Source organism: Apostichopus japonicus, chromosome 13 (assembly GCF_037975245.1).
Source record: "Apostichopus japonicus isolate 1M-3 chromosome 13, ASM3797524v1, whole genome shotgun sequence".
Classification (NCBI taxonomy): Eukaryota; Metazoa; Echinodermata; class Holothuroidea; order Aspidochirotida; family Stichopodidae; genus Apostichopus; species Apostichopus japonicus.
Window position 1 is genome coordinate 24902666 of NC_092573.1, and position 16206 is coordinate 24918871.

The 16206-nt window shown below is 36.0% G+C and overlaps 1 protein-coding gene and 1 long non-coding RNA gene across 2 annotated transcripts; one reads left to right on the forward strand and one right to left on the reverse strand.

The window, feature by feature from the left end:
- Positions 1–371: 371 nt before the first annotated feature.
- On the forward strand, positions 372–7115 carry LOC139979180 (uncharacterized). Its single transcript, XR_011797103.1, has 3 exons — positions 372–531; positions 1347–1506; positions 4326–7115. It is a non-coding gene; the product is annotated as an uncharacterized lncRNA (long non-coding RNA).
- LOC139979179 (kelch-like protein 26) lies at positions 6636–13441 on the reverse strand. Its single transcript, XM_071989910.1, has 5 exons — positions 13217–13441; positions 10594–11911; positions 9951–10136; positions 8192–8344; positions 6636–7807 (listed from the first exon to the last, which is right to left on the reverse strand). The coding sequence occupies exons 2-5, from the start codon at positions 11813–11815 to the stop codon at positions 7374–7376; spliced, it is 1995 nt and encodes a 664-aa protein (XP_071846011.1). The 5' UTR covers positions 11816–11911; positions 13217–13441; the 3' UTR covers positions 6636–7373.
- Between the last annotated feature and the right edge of the window lie 2765 nt (positions 13442–16206).

Consider the following 16206-nt stretch of genomic DNA (forward strand, 5'->3'; position numbering starts at 1 on the left):
TAAATCAGTCGTGGTAAATCTGACCCCCCCCCCCCACACACACACCTTTCCTAGGCGCGCCAATGAGTTGAAGGGACATATGTTTTAAAGCAATTCTTGTTCTTCGTCTATAACTGTATATTGAATGGAAGCAGTGACTTCCTAAGAGTGCAAAGGGAATGTTAAAACATAATCCATTCAAATAATTTTATACTGCTTTATGTAAGACGAATATGTCATAGCCCAACTTTCGACCAATCACGGCGTTTGTTTCCAACGTCTGCGCGAAGTTTTGCTTTGCCACACAATGAGCATGCGCAAGACAGTTCTTCGCGCTGTGCGTCGTTGCGTCGCAACCAAATACGTATATTATGTACTTTCACGCACTGATCACGAATGTTTTAAACGAACGTGTCATGTACATACGCGTGGCTTGGCTAGACCTCACCTTACTTGATTCTTACACTCGTACTTTAGACGCATTTCTATTTCTCTCATCATAACTTTATTGACGACATTGACGAGAAATTCTAGTCTTCATCATTAGAAAAGGTGAATTCACCATTAGGTTTGACGAGTTTGGCTTAAAGCTAAAGAACCTTAACTTTACCCTTCTTACTTTTACATTGGAATTTGAAATTTAACTAAGGCATAGGTTAGCTAACTTTGTTAGGCTTCAGTACTCTAGTAGCCTCAGTAAGTTCACAGTAGCAGGATAGGCTACGCCTAGCCTAAGTTAAAACAAGTTAGGCTAGCGATATTGTGACACGATTTTATTTAATTTCAGTGTTAATGTTACCAGACTCAAAAATTATAAGTACCAGACTTACAAGTTGTAATTGTTACCAAACTAGGCCTAGGCTAGTGGAACTGAATATTTTTACCTCAAATTTGTGGCAATAAAGCCTCAGTTGTCAGACTCGGAGTGGGTTCTGTATCCAGCCCCTTGGGAAATATCATTACTATTATATTTTACTATTTTCTAGTTACTGTTAAACGTAGGATTAAGCAAGGCTAGTTAGTGACATTGAGCAAGCCCTGACATGCTAAATTTGGATGATTTAATGTAGATCTTACCTTTCTGCATTAAGCCTAGATCACAAATTTGAAACTGCCACTCATGCCATGATAATATGATGAAGGCCTACGCCCTATTCCATCAATTGAATGTTAAATGTTGAGCTAATGATTAATGAGTTGAATATGATTCTCAATCTCAGTGATTCTAATGCCCAGAATCTTTTAATATCAGTGATAATAACATGCACATGATGCAGAAGGCAATTTTAGTGCAACTTTTATATCTAATATATTTGTCCATGAACTGTTGTTTTTCACTTTTTGTTTTCTTTTCTATTAAATTTCAGCCTTTCTGTTTTTACCACAAGAAGCAGAGAATATTTTACATCATGGGCAACATTTGGAAGACATGTTTGATCATGATTTGTGTGTTGAGTTCATTATGCCATCAACTCTGCTTTGCTCAGTCAACCGTGACAGACATTGTGTCTACACAAGGCACCTCTGGTAAGTTATAACTTAGAATTGTGATATTTGTGATAAATTATTCATCAAAAGTTTATTTGTGACCCCACTCTAAACTGTTATATGTAAACAAATAAACTATTCCATGTGTCCTTTTCCATACACAAAATAAGCTATGAGTATATGAAAATGAAATATCGGCTAAAATGTGCTAGAACTGAATATTTGCTTCAGAAGAAAAACAGTAGACAATTTTGTTATATTATTACATGGGGCATCCATGTCAAATCACCAGATTTTGGAGTATGTTGCAGTTAGTCCTATTTTAAAAATTTCCAAATTTATTGTATGCTTGGAACACTATGCATGGAGCATATTCAGAAAATTTCAGTTGCATTGCTTCAAAATTGGCCATTTCTCAGCAATTAAACATCCTCTACCTCTTTATTACAGAAGCCTATAGACTCTATCCCATAAAATGGAAAATAAAAGCCTTTATAAAGTCCTTAATTAAGTGAATTAAACCTGAAGCAGACAGTACATTGAAAATGTTATTTGTTTATATGACATTGACAACTGCACAGTATTAATTGAATGACCTTGAAGTACAATACCCAGGGCTCAAAAACATGTGGAACAGCAAGCAGGCAAAACGTTTTTTTTATAAAAAAATCCCAAACTTTGAGAAGTTTACATTTACAAATAAGTCAAAATACCCTCCTGAAAGTGTTTGTACAAACATGGTGGTACTATATCCCTTCTACAAAAAATAACCAGATTTTTTTCAACATGATGCAATTTGAGTTACTGGCTGTCAAAGACATCAGAGCAACTTTACAACCTCATAAATTAATATTGAGGAAAAATTGGAACCTTGAAATTTGGTCGATTGTAACATTTTTATAGTTATATTTAAAGTAAAAACCCTCACAGCTTTCACATGGTTATGTTGGTAAAATTTTAACATCAAAACATCTTCTTCATGCTGAATTGCAGAATGAAATAGCAACTTTAGAGCTGCACAACTTGCAAATATATGACAGGAAAGCATTGTAATAATTATTTTGTGTTGTTTGGACTAGACATAATTATCCCTGAAAGATTCAAGTACCCTGAAGCAATAGTGTAGGAGCAATTTATCACTAAAAACAGCACATTTTTTAGCAAAAAATACCAAAATTGAACATTTTGACTCTTTTAAGTTGACCTAACTCCACAAGAGAATGCTTTTATAGCCTAATTATTTTAATTTTCTCTTCTATGGGATAGAGTCTATAGGTGTATATAATAGAAAGGTAGGAGGATTTTTTAATTGCTGAGAAATGAGGCCTTGAAAAATCAAGAAAATGCCACGGTGGCGACAAATTGCAGAATTTCAAAGTGTGATAAATCGGCCAATTTTGAAGAAATGCAACTGAAATTGTCAGAATATGCTTATTTCATGGTGCACTAAGCATGCAATGAGGGTGGTAAGTTTTGGAGAGGGTCCAGCAATAGCCATCCCTGATGTGACACTGAATGACCAATCTTTATACCTGAGTCTATTTGCCAACAAAGATATGGATACATAAATTCAGACTTATGCACTTCAATATACTGTAGTGCAGTTGATCAGAGATGTTTTAGTCAAAGAGATTTTGTAAATCAGATCATTTAAACCTGGTAAGCATGGTCAGATATGATTGGCAGCATGCATATGATAATTCACAGATCAAAATTGACAGACAACTCTTCATTAAACACTCACCCAGTGGGAAATAGTCAGGTAAAAAGAAACAAATTAGATATGAATATTAATGAACATCGCCACAGCTGTTTAAGTATTAAAATATTTTATTAAATTTGTAAAAACAGAATATACTTGATGTCATTGGTGCAAAATAAGCCTCCTAGCATAAAAGTGAATTTACATGACCATTCAGTTGGGTTTTTAATTTGGGCCCTAATTCTATTTCTGCTATGTAATTTACAGTAATATGCAGCTCAAGTTAATAACATAAATGATAATTTAGTAAGCATGAAATGTGGCGTCAGAATTTCACAGCAAAGGTTCTCATGGGCAGTGCTGGATCTTGGATCTAATGCAGTGAATATGTTAGTTTATAATCTATATCATAAATATTTAAATAAGAAATGCCCTTGTAGTGATACTATAGTTCTTCAGCAGTATGATTGTGCATTGTAACTTTCTTGAGGCGATGTTCTATGAGTTTATTTCTGGTTTAAGTGTAAAAATGCCAGAGTGATCACTCTTTGAATCGATTCACAAACAAGTTGGTGTTTGATTAAGCTGTGCAATTGTGACAAAGTGGAAAAGAGTTTCTCTATACTTAATGCACACACAGACTTTATGAACATGGAAGCAGCATTAAAAATGTATTAATCCAACCAACATCATTTAAGGGGCTATAGGTGCTTATAAGCAATGTTCAGCTCCCCAAGATTAATGTTTTCCCAATTGAAGGATACCTCGCTTTTGGTGTTCCTTTAAATGTATCTAAGACAGAGCAACTGTAAACGTGACATAACATATTCTTTTCCTTTTTGTTTTTGCTAAAGTGTCAATGGTCTCCACATTACACTTACTAAGTGTGGTATGTTGTCAGTGATAGTAACATAAATTATGTTTGTGCCATAAGCTCAAGCAAATGGAAATATATTCCATGTAGATCTTTTGGTTGCTTGTTTACATCTATAGTTAACATTCCTGTATTATGTGCATTATGATTGTTTTATGTCTTCTTCAATGTTCACACAACATAGGTATTTCAGAAAATAACATAAAAGGAAGAAATCAGTATACAAAGAAATTAATCATTCGCGTTTGCTTAATCCTTCTTTTCTTTTTTGTATCATTGTAGAGTCAGGTGTTTCAGTGGGAGCCACAACCTCGAATGATGCAAGTACAGATGCAGCAGTCACTGATGCAAGTAACACAGTATCTTTGGGGGTGACATCTCATGTTCCAACAGAAGAAGATGACACACAAACAGATAACACACAAGCAGATAACACACAAGCAGATAACACACAAGCAGATAACACAGGAACACAAGCAGAGGGAGGTTCCACTGAAACAATGACAGATGGGGGAGGACAAGATCCTGTCTCAACAGAAGCTGCTGAAGCTCACTCGACTGCTGCTGCTGGAGGTGATCCAAAACACAATACAACAAAGCCTACAAGTGGTGTTACTGTCAGTATTGTAACATTTTATGGGCATTGGCTAGGCTTAGTCATTTTTACCATTCTTATGGGAAGGTATATTTAGTATTGACATGCATCATTAAAAAATTAACAAGAACTTGAAAGCAAGCCATCATCAGGTTATCTGGCAATACTGAAATAAATGGTCATGTATGGTGTATCAATTCAATGTCAGTCACATATCAAATAACATGATATCCTCCTGCACATACTTTCCAGTCCACACTGTTTGGGTAGGGCATTAAATGAAATCAGTGTAATTGGCAAATACCATGACATATGCCTGCAAATAGTGTTTCTAACCTTTGTTTTCTTCTCCAAACTTTGTATAATGGGAATTCAAACTCTTTTGCATGGCTTACTAGAAGGATTTTATGTGTGCCAACTGTCTCCTTCTGAGCAAGAGGCATTTTGCAAAAACCAACAAATGATAAGGCAGTGCTAAATACATGTGAGAAAAACTCTGTAAAGATTAGCAGTATGATAGAAGCACATTCTGTAGACAAAAGTTTCTAATCTAGATTTTATCTACTTAATAGTGATCTTATCCATTTTCTATGTAAACATTAACCTTTTTTTTAAAGATGCAAATGTCTAACTCTGGACACTCTGCTGGAAACAGATGTAAAATACACACTATGCTTACTTCCCAGTAAAGGTGATGCCAGATGTGATTTCACAATAGAAGTGTAGCAATGGCTTTCTTCTGAGATGTTGTCTTGATCTAGATGTGGTATCTACAAGCATTATTGTTGTATAAATATCTTTCAAGCTGCCATCATGGGTCTTACATCCTCATGACACCTTCAACACAATAATACAGCAGATTTTGCCATGGAGCTATCACAATTTCCCTGTCTCCTTTTAAATCCTGCCTAAGTTATACTGTCTTTTTCAACAGCTGAATTTCTCAAATATGTTGTTTTCAAGCTCTGCACTAAGAAGCAGGTGAAGATGGTTCTGATATAAAGGACAAGTGTAGCTTTACTGGTGCCTAGTTATAGTTTGTGCATATCAAGATTTGCCTTTTTGTGCTTGTAAAGCAGTATTAGCTAAGCATGCTTATATATAATAAGATGGTGTAGATGAAAACCTATAGCAATTTTACAGTGTCCCAATAACTTTCCAGGATTTATAGGTGCAAGAATAGGTTCTAAATATTTGTGTACAGTGCAATCAACAACAATTGCTATTTTTTGTGCTTTGTTTGCAAATTAAGCTTATACATATGTTGTGCTTGTTCTGCTTATAGGTGTTTTGGGGGCTGCTAGCTTATTTATATATTTGTGTGTAATAAGGATGTCATCATGATACAAAGCAGTGCTATCTCATTATAATCCGAAGAAAAAGGCACTCCTGCTAACTTTAACATATCAATGTTATAGCAAAGTGTTAATAGCTTACACACAACTATTGTATTATATCCCTCTTGACAATGGCAAATAGAACCTCGCTGTATTTCTACACCATGTGAAGTGTCTCTATGCTGCAATTTAACAGAGAGGTTGAGGCATTTATGAAAAAATCTCTTATATATATGAGATTTTGGAATGGGATGTATCTTAGAATCATCAGCTTTGTATTTTCTACTCTCTTGACTTCACATATTCCTATGACACAATTGTACCAAATATGGTCTTTGTTCAATAGGAGATCAACAGTTGCAATGCCAGAGAGGTTCCTTACTGCACTGCCAAAATTGTAGCAACTTGTAAAATATCATCCTCAGCCTTCCATTTTATAGGAGAAATTTAGCAGTAGTGAACAACACTGAAATTGTATCTTTTTACCCTCCCTGCCCCCCCCCCCCACCTTTGATGTATGAGCACCAATGTTGAACAATAAACTTCATTTCTGTAATGCTAAGCCTTGTTAATGATTAATATGTGGTTATTTGATTTGGTGTGGTTATTCAACTTGATGATTTTGTGTAAAATTTGCAGAGATTGCTTACCTTGTTTTAGTGTTGGGATTTTTTACCATATTATGTCTCTGTTCTCAGGAGATGCTTAACACATTTGATTGTCTCACAACACGAATGTGGTTTTCATGGGACTCAGAGCTTTAGTACATTAATCATTTCATTTGGCAGTAGTTCTTGTGATTTCAGACCTAATTAAACCACATAATGGAACAAGAAATTTTACACCGTGTTACATAGTACTTTGATATAGACTTTGCAAAGGACTGTTTCTTCATATATTCTTTCTTAACATGTTTAGAGTTGCTGTTAACATACTTTTGACTTTTTGTAATTGTTTCCAATGTGGGAAATGGCTTTGGAAGTTACTAATACTATGCAATTTCAGCAACTTAGTTCTTTCAGCCTTTTTCAGCACCAAGTTTAACCTCTTGTTCATCTTTCAGCCATGCCCAGTTCTGTTTGACTTGAATATTTCATTATATAAAAATATATGTAAAAATAAAAAAACTGCAAAAACAAAGTTTCTTTTTGTAGTGGTATATTAGAGTGTCATGCATATATACACAACTATAACCAACATTCATAATGTACGAGGTACGGTTTTTGTTTCTCTTTATAGCATAGTGTTTCAGTTTCATCCATAGCTCATCAGAGGAAATACCTGAATCACTGTCGATATTTATCACATCGGCTTTCTTGAAATTTGTCCCATGTTATGCTAACAACTTCCATCTTGTAGTTGATCCATGTAGGGAGGCTTTAATTGTATATATGTATATCAAGGGAGCTTGTGGAGAGTTAATGTACAACATGCCATACCAGTGAAGGCCTTAGGGAAATTCCCTAACTCCTCCCATGAATCAGTTGTGGTGTCATATGCTTCAACTGTTTGCACCCATGACTTGGTATCCCAATTGTATCCTCCCAGGTAGTAGATTTGTTTCTCGAGGACAGTGCAACCTGCCTCTGCCCGTGGTGTAACCATTTTTGATAAAGTAATCCATGTGTCAGACTTGGGGTGGTATTTCTCAATGTGAGGTGCACAACACAAAGCACCATTGTTACCAACTGTTGCACCACCAGCCAGATACATATGATCACCAATAGGAGACAGAAGTCCAAATATCCGGGGAACCTGAAGAGGTCTTCGTGTTTTCCATGTGTTGACATCTGCAGCAAAACATTCAACTCGACTAGAAATTTTTCCCTGGCCTGTCAAAGAGAACGAATATTTTATTTGCAACAGTCTGACAAATATTTGACGGAGGCTCTCAGCTGTCTGCATAATTACTCCTGCAATATTATAGCTACAGACAACACTCGATACAAGCAGAATTTATAAAGTTATGTAGCGTACTGAGAGTCTATATGTTTGTATACTATGCAACACTGCGATCAAAAACACTTTTGCATATTAATTGACTCTGGTTATCAAACTGAAAACAGATACTTAATTTGTGGTATTTTCAGTTAAAGCCCACAATCAACTGAATTGAGACAACATAAAAACAATTACAATGACCTCGTTGATGTAATTATAACACTATGTATGGTGTAGGTTACTAGTGTATATTAAAGGGGAAAACATGCTCTTACCAGAACCACCCATTGCATAGAGGAGTTCGTTGTGCGTAGTTACTGCAACACACCGACGTGGATCGGTTAAGGGTGCAACCTCTTCCCATTCATCTTTGAATGGATCATACCGCTCTACATCGGCTAAAGAAGTCTTGTCATCAACACGTCCTCCTGTAGAAGACACCAATGTTATTCAATGCGATGTTACTAAACTGCTGATTGGTTCATACGTGCGCTTGTTATTGTAAACGTGGGCTACATTAAGTAAAGTAAGTCTCATTTTCCCCGATACGACGGGCGGCGAGTTTTTTTTTATGCAGGTAGGTTCGTACTATTGTGTATATTGAATAGCCAATCACAGCCAAGTTTATTTTGACGTCATCAAATATGACAAGGAAAGCATGAAAAACTTAATATTTAAAGTCGATAAGTTCAACCTGACGTGCTAGCCTGAGCATGAAACACTTAATATTTAAAGTCGATAAGTTCAACCTGACGTGCTAGCCTGATGCAACAACAATGCTGCAGTAATCTCTAGCGAAGCTATTCCATTAGCTTTAGCCATACACCGACTAAATTTTTAGTTTTTTAATATGAAATCTGTGTTCGTTCCAAAATTTTGGAAACCTGGTAAGAATTCTTTGCCACAAATTTCCTATCTTAGTGATCTTCTTAACGTATCTTTGTGCATACGAATTGTTCAGGGAGTAGTTTTGCGAAATTTGCAGTTGACACAAAGTCACGATTCGATTGGGATGAATGATAAAACATGGCGGAAAATGCGTTTACCAGTGTACTGTACCAGTGTTTCTGCGATAATAATTCCATAAAAGACCCCCGATTTAGTCGTGTTAAGGTTAGTTATCTGCATTCCTTTTGTGACAACTTTACTGGCGATGAGACAGGTGAACTTTATTGCTGTGTGAAATGTATTTTAAGTCACATTTGAGTGGGTTTATATAGCCTATATGGTAGGCCCATGTACATACCATACATTACATTGTATGTATACCATACATTACATTACATTGTATGTATGTATGTTGAGTTCACAGTAAAGGTTGCACTTGGGAAGTAATAAAAATGAAATAGATTTCTGAACAAAAAAATGCTTGGTTTGGGAGAAAATAAAAGATAAAAACGAACTAATGACAACAACAACAACAATTTTCGGCAGATGTGGGATTCGAACTCACAATGCTCATACAGCATCAGATTGACATTGTTTACAAATCTTACTGCTTTAGAGCGAGTGACACGTGCATATTTGATGACGTCAAAATGAAATTGGCTGTCATTGGCTATTCAATATACACAATGGTACGAACCTACCTGCATTAAAAAAACTCGCCGACGGGCGGTTAGCGATCCACCCCTAAACTTTCACTTTCGAGGGCGCTATCTTAGATTGTTTCTGTTTGCATCGTTATGTTGTAGCAATCATATCACTGCACATTTTATAATTAAATTATGACAGAGAGTAGGCTTGATAATACATTAAGCTTTTCTGGTGTCATTGAGCTATTGAGATATATATTATGACTACCGTGTGTCTTTGTAACTAGATATTGACATCGAAAGACTGAACTGAGTTTTAGCCGAATTGAGATATTCACATATATTCAGATACATCTTAGTATCTGACGACATTAAAGATATTGAGCTTGACAATACACATCAATCTTAATATCCGAGTCTAAATGTGTCAATTTCTTAATAAGTTTTTATTTTTTCTCCACTGATGCGACCTCTAAATCGTCGATAATTGAACAATTACCTATTGCGTAGATCATTTCTTTTAAAATTCCAAGCTGAAAACTCTCTCTTCCGTGTAACATATCAGCGATTTTGATCCAGGAGTCTGTTCTTGGGTCATATCGATAGGCAGTTTTCAAAGGGTGGTCGGTGGGGCTAGTTCGCTCACGTCCACCTGCAACGTACAGAAATCCCCCTAAAACCGCAACTGCGGAGCAAAAAATGGTAGAAAACAAGTAATATACTAGTGGATATAGCTATAGAAATATTTAGTATATAAAAAACGGAGTCTCATACAGATGCGTGTATAAATATTCCTCCATCACCAACCCTATCAAGACTATTACGAAGAATTTATCCGCCACTAGACGGTCCCTTTTAAACATTACCTCTGGAAATGCAGAATACAGAATTGTTATATTCGTAAATCATATTAACTTCATAATGAGAAGCACTTGTCACTCATTAGACGTTCCAATCTCTAATTACCATCTGAACAATAAGAAATCACTTGTGAAATCACTGCATCCATGAGACATATATAAGCAATTTAAATGTCATGTGAAAACTAGTATTTCTTACTTTCTGTGATTAAAAATAAGACGTATTCGCTCAAATGTGGTGACGTCGTGACCACGTGAATAGCGTGACCACTTGGTACTTACCTGCGTGATGATGGCGCGGTTGAGGCATCTTCGTCAATGTATTCCAGATACGTGTTTGTGGATTAAAATACCTTACTTCCTTTGAAACACCGTCCTTAGCTTTTCGTGGTTGGCCTCCCAAAGAAACAATCGTTTTCAAGCTAACTACTGATCTTGGATTTGTTCTCGGTGATTGTAGAACGCTTTGCCTCAATGGTAAGCAGTAGTAGTGTAGTGCTTCTTTCACAAGGGTCTCGTACTCGGGTATTTGCATCAAGTAATCGACACTTTCAACATGATCCACTAAATCTGTCGGTTTAATCATAGGCAATCTTACTAAACTTAAAACGTTAGCAGATGATTTATTCAGACGATTATCCATATCGCTTTCTATCCACCTCTGTACTTTTCTGAATACCTTTAGTTCTGAATCGACCTTTAAATCATCCCTCTTTAAGAGATGTTTCAAAGGGTTTTCTTCCATCTCAAGAAATTCGTCGGTCTCAGCAACGTGAAGGAAGTTCATGGCTGCAATCTGCGCAGCTTGTTCAAGTATTTCAGAAAGTTCAAATGCATGCGAAACGGTCAATGTTCGAAGAGATGTATCAGCACATAGGTTCAGCAGTAGAAATTCTTTACATTTGTTTACAGCTACGGGTACCTTGAGATAGATAGCAGCATTAAGGAGTTCGTAAATGTTACTGTAAGTTACATTAAGATGTGATGTGTACATTGACTCCATTAGAATCTTCAACGCTTCGTAACTTAGTCCATGTAGTGTATATACTAAGTTAGACTCTTCGCAGTCGTCATTCTCTTCGTTGGTGAACAAATCCTTGAAATATCCGCTACATACAGCAAGGATTAGCCGATGAGCGCCTATGCGGTGATGCCCGACAGCCAATATGACGTCATGTAGTAGTTTCTTCCGCCAAAGTACTGCTGCCGCGCTAAGCACTCTCTCCGAATGAGGAGCTTCATCGTCTGATTCAAATTTCAAATTAGAATTAGAAGTTTCAACAACAGTACTCATGCATGAATCTTTAGGAATCCGAGGTAAGGTGGTGTAAGGTCTGCCAACAGACGCCGATTGGACAGATGTTACGTCGACTAGGTGGGGCTTCCGCGAAGGGTTTGGGGTAGAACTTACAAAGCGACGCCTAGATGTCTTTTGATAGGACGATCCCTTGCGGGACTTCTCTTCGCTAGGTGACGGCAGGCTACGTGAACGGGATCGCCTCATGATGTCATTAACGTAGTCTATACGATGCCGTTAAATGGAAGATACGTTGGACATAGTCAGAGATATGGCAATGTTGAGTTGCGCCGGAAAAGCTCACTGTGCGGAACAAAGATAAATAATCTTTATAAGTAACCGTGTTAGCCAGTTAGCTATGTAGAAACTATGGTGGATTTGAAGGGACATGCTATAGACTTAGCGTGTTAGTATAACACGATAACACGACAAATGTATATACTTTTGTCCAGTTGACGAGTTACGCTAACGTTACATCTTGACGGAAATTATCGCTTTGCCCAGTTGCTGCGTCGTTCATAACTTGACAACACGACAAAAATATGATTTTTGTCGAAATGAAAGTTACGCTAACGTTTCATGTTGATGAAAACTTACGTTCATATATTTCGACTTGCTACGTTGTACGTAACTTGACAACACGTCAAAACATACGATATTTAACAAATTGAAAAGTTACGGTACTCCTTACACTAACACGTCTTCAACTCGCTCGTCCCTTCAGAACCACCGTAAGAAAACCTCTTAAGATAAACATGAACACATATTGTTCTAAACCACTTTTACAGCATATGGTTACGTAAATACGTCTTTCCTAAGTATGTATATTAATTCATGCATATGTATAAGAATCTAGAGGAAGATGATACGTGGGAGTTGCATTTTATATTAGATAAGGGAGGGGGAGGGGATGGGCACAAAAATCCCCCGCTAGTGTGTGAAAAGATATTGAACTAGCAATGGTAGATACTGATAGTTCATGTTATTAATGAAAGGAAAGCAGCTACTTGTATAAGAAAACTTGCGTCAACAGTTACAACACATTCTTATATGCACTATAAATATTATATAGTCTACGCGTGCCTCACAAGTAGATCAATTGCTGATTGTTGTTCCTCGTCTCTGCATGTCTGTGTCGTCATGTATATAAGTAAATGATATCAGACCATATCTTATCAAAACTGATCTATAGGCTACTATAGGCCGATGTATATGAAAAGAGATTCTTACGAGACATGGATACCCCCCCCCCCCACCCCATCACTCACCAGACGAAGGTCTACTAGTCTGGCTATATTTAAGATATTAATAAGACGTATATTTCCACTTGCAGAATGAAATATTTATGCGTAAAATTATCATCTCATTGGTGTTGTGGTTCTACTACGAACACCTATAGCTTCTCGCCGAATGACAGCATGACCTGTCAAGTCATGATTTTAAGGATGAAGCCACGTGCTTTGAAAAGCTAATAAAATAATTCTTTAGTAGCTAACATTGACCACCACACATATGTATCACTATCAAGGTAAACTTAAAAATGGTTTACACATGGTGGAAAAAAATACACACACAGAAGAAAATCAAAACCAAATGTAGTGCACTTACCTCACGGTGTTGGCCTCCATGATACACTGAGTAAGTGCTATAACGTACAGCTTTTACTCGTAAAAAACGTTACAATCACCAGAGTCCTTAAGTTGGTTTGATTTGATTACATCTGGAATTCAATTGGTAGGTCCTTCAAGACCCTATATAATAGATAACAACGAAGAAACGATACAGTGTCTTATTATCAACACACACTCAACATGTACTCTGCATGTGTGTATAACAAACAGTACAAGATATTGAGCGTCTCACGCTTATTGCGTAATAACAAAAATGATACCAGGGCAACTGGACGCGTGTATTGTTCGATTGGAGTATTGTTTGCCTGCGCGCCTCAATCGACTGTCACTCCGGTGGGACGGAAAAGGAAATAATAAACAGTCGTTCCAATTACTTGCATACTAAATTCGTCACTTTCAAGGCCCACTAGAGCATTTATGTATGTATTTTAGATCCTCCTGCAAGCAGGAACTCACGGAGAAGCCCCATTGGCTTATCAAAGCCGCAAGCTGACCGAAGTCAATCTCTTACATTCATATATTTAACGTCCATGATTTTGAATTGTCAACAACTCTGTAACTGGACGACATACATTAATCTTGGAGTGACTCGAACCGGGGACCTTATGATTGGAAGGCATTGGCATTAACCATTGAGCTAACACTCCACTCCACATATAGAAGTTTTCAACTGGCATATTCTACCCACCACATGATAGCTGACGGATTGGCCTGTGGGCACTAACACATTTTTATATCATGACAGTTTAGAATTTGAGCTACAGTAGAAGAGGTGCAAGTTAATTTAGCAGACTGAACCACAACCCTTCCGTCTGCTCAACTCGTAGTAATATCCACATTTAATCAAAGAATTTCTAAACTACTTTATATCACCTTCTATCCTCCTTATTTTCACACCATCTGTACTTTGAAGTATGTTCGTTCACATAAAGGCAGAATAAAACAATGATGGTAACTGATAATATGCCAAACAAAGCATTCCATTCAGTCAGTTTAGGTCTTTGTTTTTTTCTCTCGAGCGGATGTACATTACTGTAACTGTGGTATGGTAAATTAATGCTGTGATGACGATAGTAGACCTATAACAAGGTTGGTCGATTTTACCTCGGTTAAATTCACTTGATTTTTTTTACTAAACTTTTCTTGACAGTTAAGAGATGAATGCAAATTTGTATTTATCACAAGAAAGTTTTTTTTTATTTTTTTTTTATAGTTTTCACAATAATTAGTGTAGACCTATTTGATGACACGCTCCTAATAACAGTCTGTTTAAACAACTGAATTTAGTAACTACATAATTGAAATATGTTTTGGTTTAGTAGTTAACTTATATGTCAAGCACATTGAATGCATCTGGCAAACAGGTTTCGATGATAAAATTAGCTGAAAAGGCTCTTAGGAATATGATATCTCAAATTTCTCTTCTTGAGATACACTTAAAGCAATTCACTTTTAGGGGAAACGTGGATGGGATATCATACTTAGCATGTGGATGCTCCATGTTGGTTTTACCAGATTTTTTCTGTATATTAAAGATCAGCAGAGGTCACCATGTGAAAACCCTGCAAGAACAGCGAAATGAATTGGGAACATTATTTTGATGTTATTTGAATGTTTATTTGCTCATTGATTGTACAAAAACTATACTAAATCTATAAAAAGAAGAGAAAATTCATTTAAGACTACAATTTGCATACATTGTCTTTGACACATACATCCACAAACCTGTAAAAAATTTGGTCATATAAGATTTTACACTTGGTGCAAGTTTTCTAAATATAGAAGAAAGACATCATTTTCATTTCAAATTACAAGGTAATTGTTAAGCTATCAATTGTACACTAAAATTAGGCACAATAGTAGCTTTTGTAGGTAAGCAATAAGTGATGTAATATATAAGTATATATAAATATATATATATATATATATGTAGGCAATATTAAAAATTAAAAAAAAGGCATAATGCTAAATCTATTAAAATATGGCATTTGTACAGTACCATGAGAATATTAGGAAACCCATGTTTGACAAGTATCAATGTGCTACAAATTGGCTTAAATTTTAAAGAATGGAATGGAGAATGTTGTTAAGAATCTGTGAGAAGCCATTATTACTCCTTGAAAATGACTAAGAACATACTGCAAAATGTTAAGAATGTTATATAAAGAACAGTTACTAGTTGTTTGTTGGTAAATGTAAGCGGAGTTTCTTTTCAGCTGGGTATTTATTATTATATACATTTACTTTATGTAAGCAATGTTCAAACCAGTCTAAAAAGTTGTCCAAAATAGCCATATTTTTTTTTACTGCTGTTGTAGTCAAACTGTACAAACTCCTCTTAATAGGTTACCTGTGAACAACACTAAATTTTGCTTCATTTCAAGGGGGTTGGTTACATGCGGTAGATAAATTTGCTAAGACAGTTTAGTTGAACTTGGCTATTGAGATTTTTCTTTTTAAAAACTAGTTGTCTTGCTTGATGTTTTGGGCAACTGTTCAGAACGAGGAATTTTACAGATTTTACGATAACTGTACGATGTTCAGTTTGAAGTTAATGACCTTTTCTCAATATTATTCGACAAAACTGGTATATTAAAGTTTGTACACAAAAACTGCTATGCATATTTGTATTTTTGTACCGTTTGTCAATATTACAAAGGCATAAATGTCTGTACGCCACATCACACAAATGGATCGCTGTACTGTGACTCTAATGCTACTAAAGAATGCAATATCGTTTGCATATATCATTCCAGATTAACTGGCTCAAATTTTTGGAAAACTTTGTTCATATCTCTAGTTATTGTCCATTCATAAATCCATGTATAGGAAATGTTACAGTCATGTTAAAATGTAAGGGACATGTGAACAGAGAACCAAAAACATGGATCATTCCTTATCGTGCAACATGAAATTAGTAAATCTAGGGTGTCATGTCACAACAAAACAAACAGATTCCATTTCCCA

What these genes read in the sequence shown, in the direction of transcription:
- LOC139979179 (XM_071989910.1), bottom strand. Translation starts at nt 11,815, where the DNA reads ATGAGGCGATCCCGTTCACGTAGCCTGCCGTCACCTAGCGAAGAGAAG. An exon ending in ACCGCGCCATCATCACGCAG is followed by an intron (nt 10,137 to 10,593) that starts GTAAGTACCAAG and finishes TTTGCTCCGCAG; the next exon opens with TTGCGGTTTTAGGGGGATTT. An exon ending in CTATGCAATGGGTGGTTCTG is followed by an intron (nt 7,808 to 8,191) that starts GTAAGAGCATGT and finishes TCTCTTTGACAG; the next exon opens with GCCAGGGAAAAATTTCTAGT.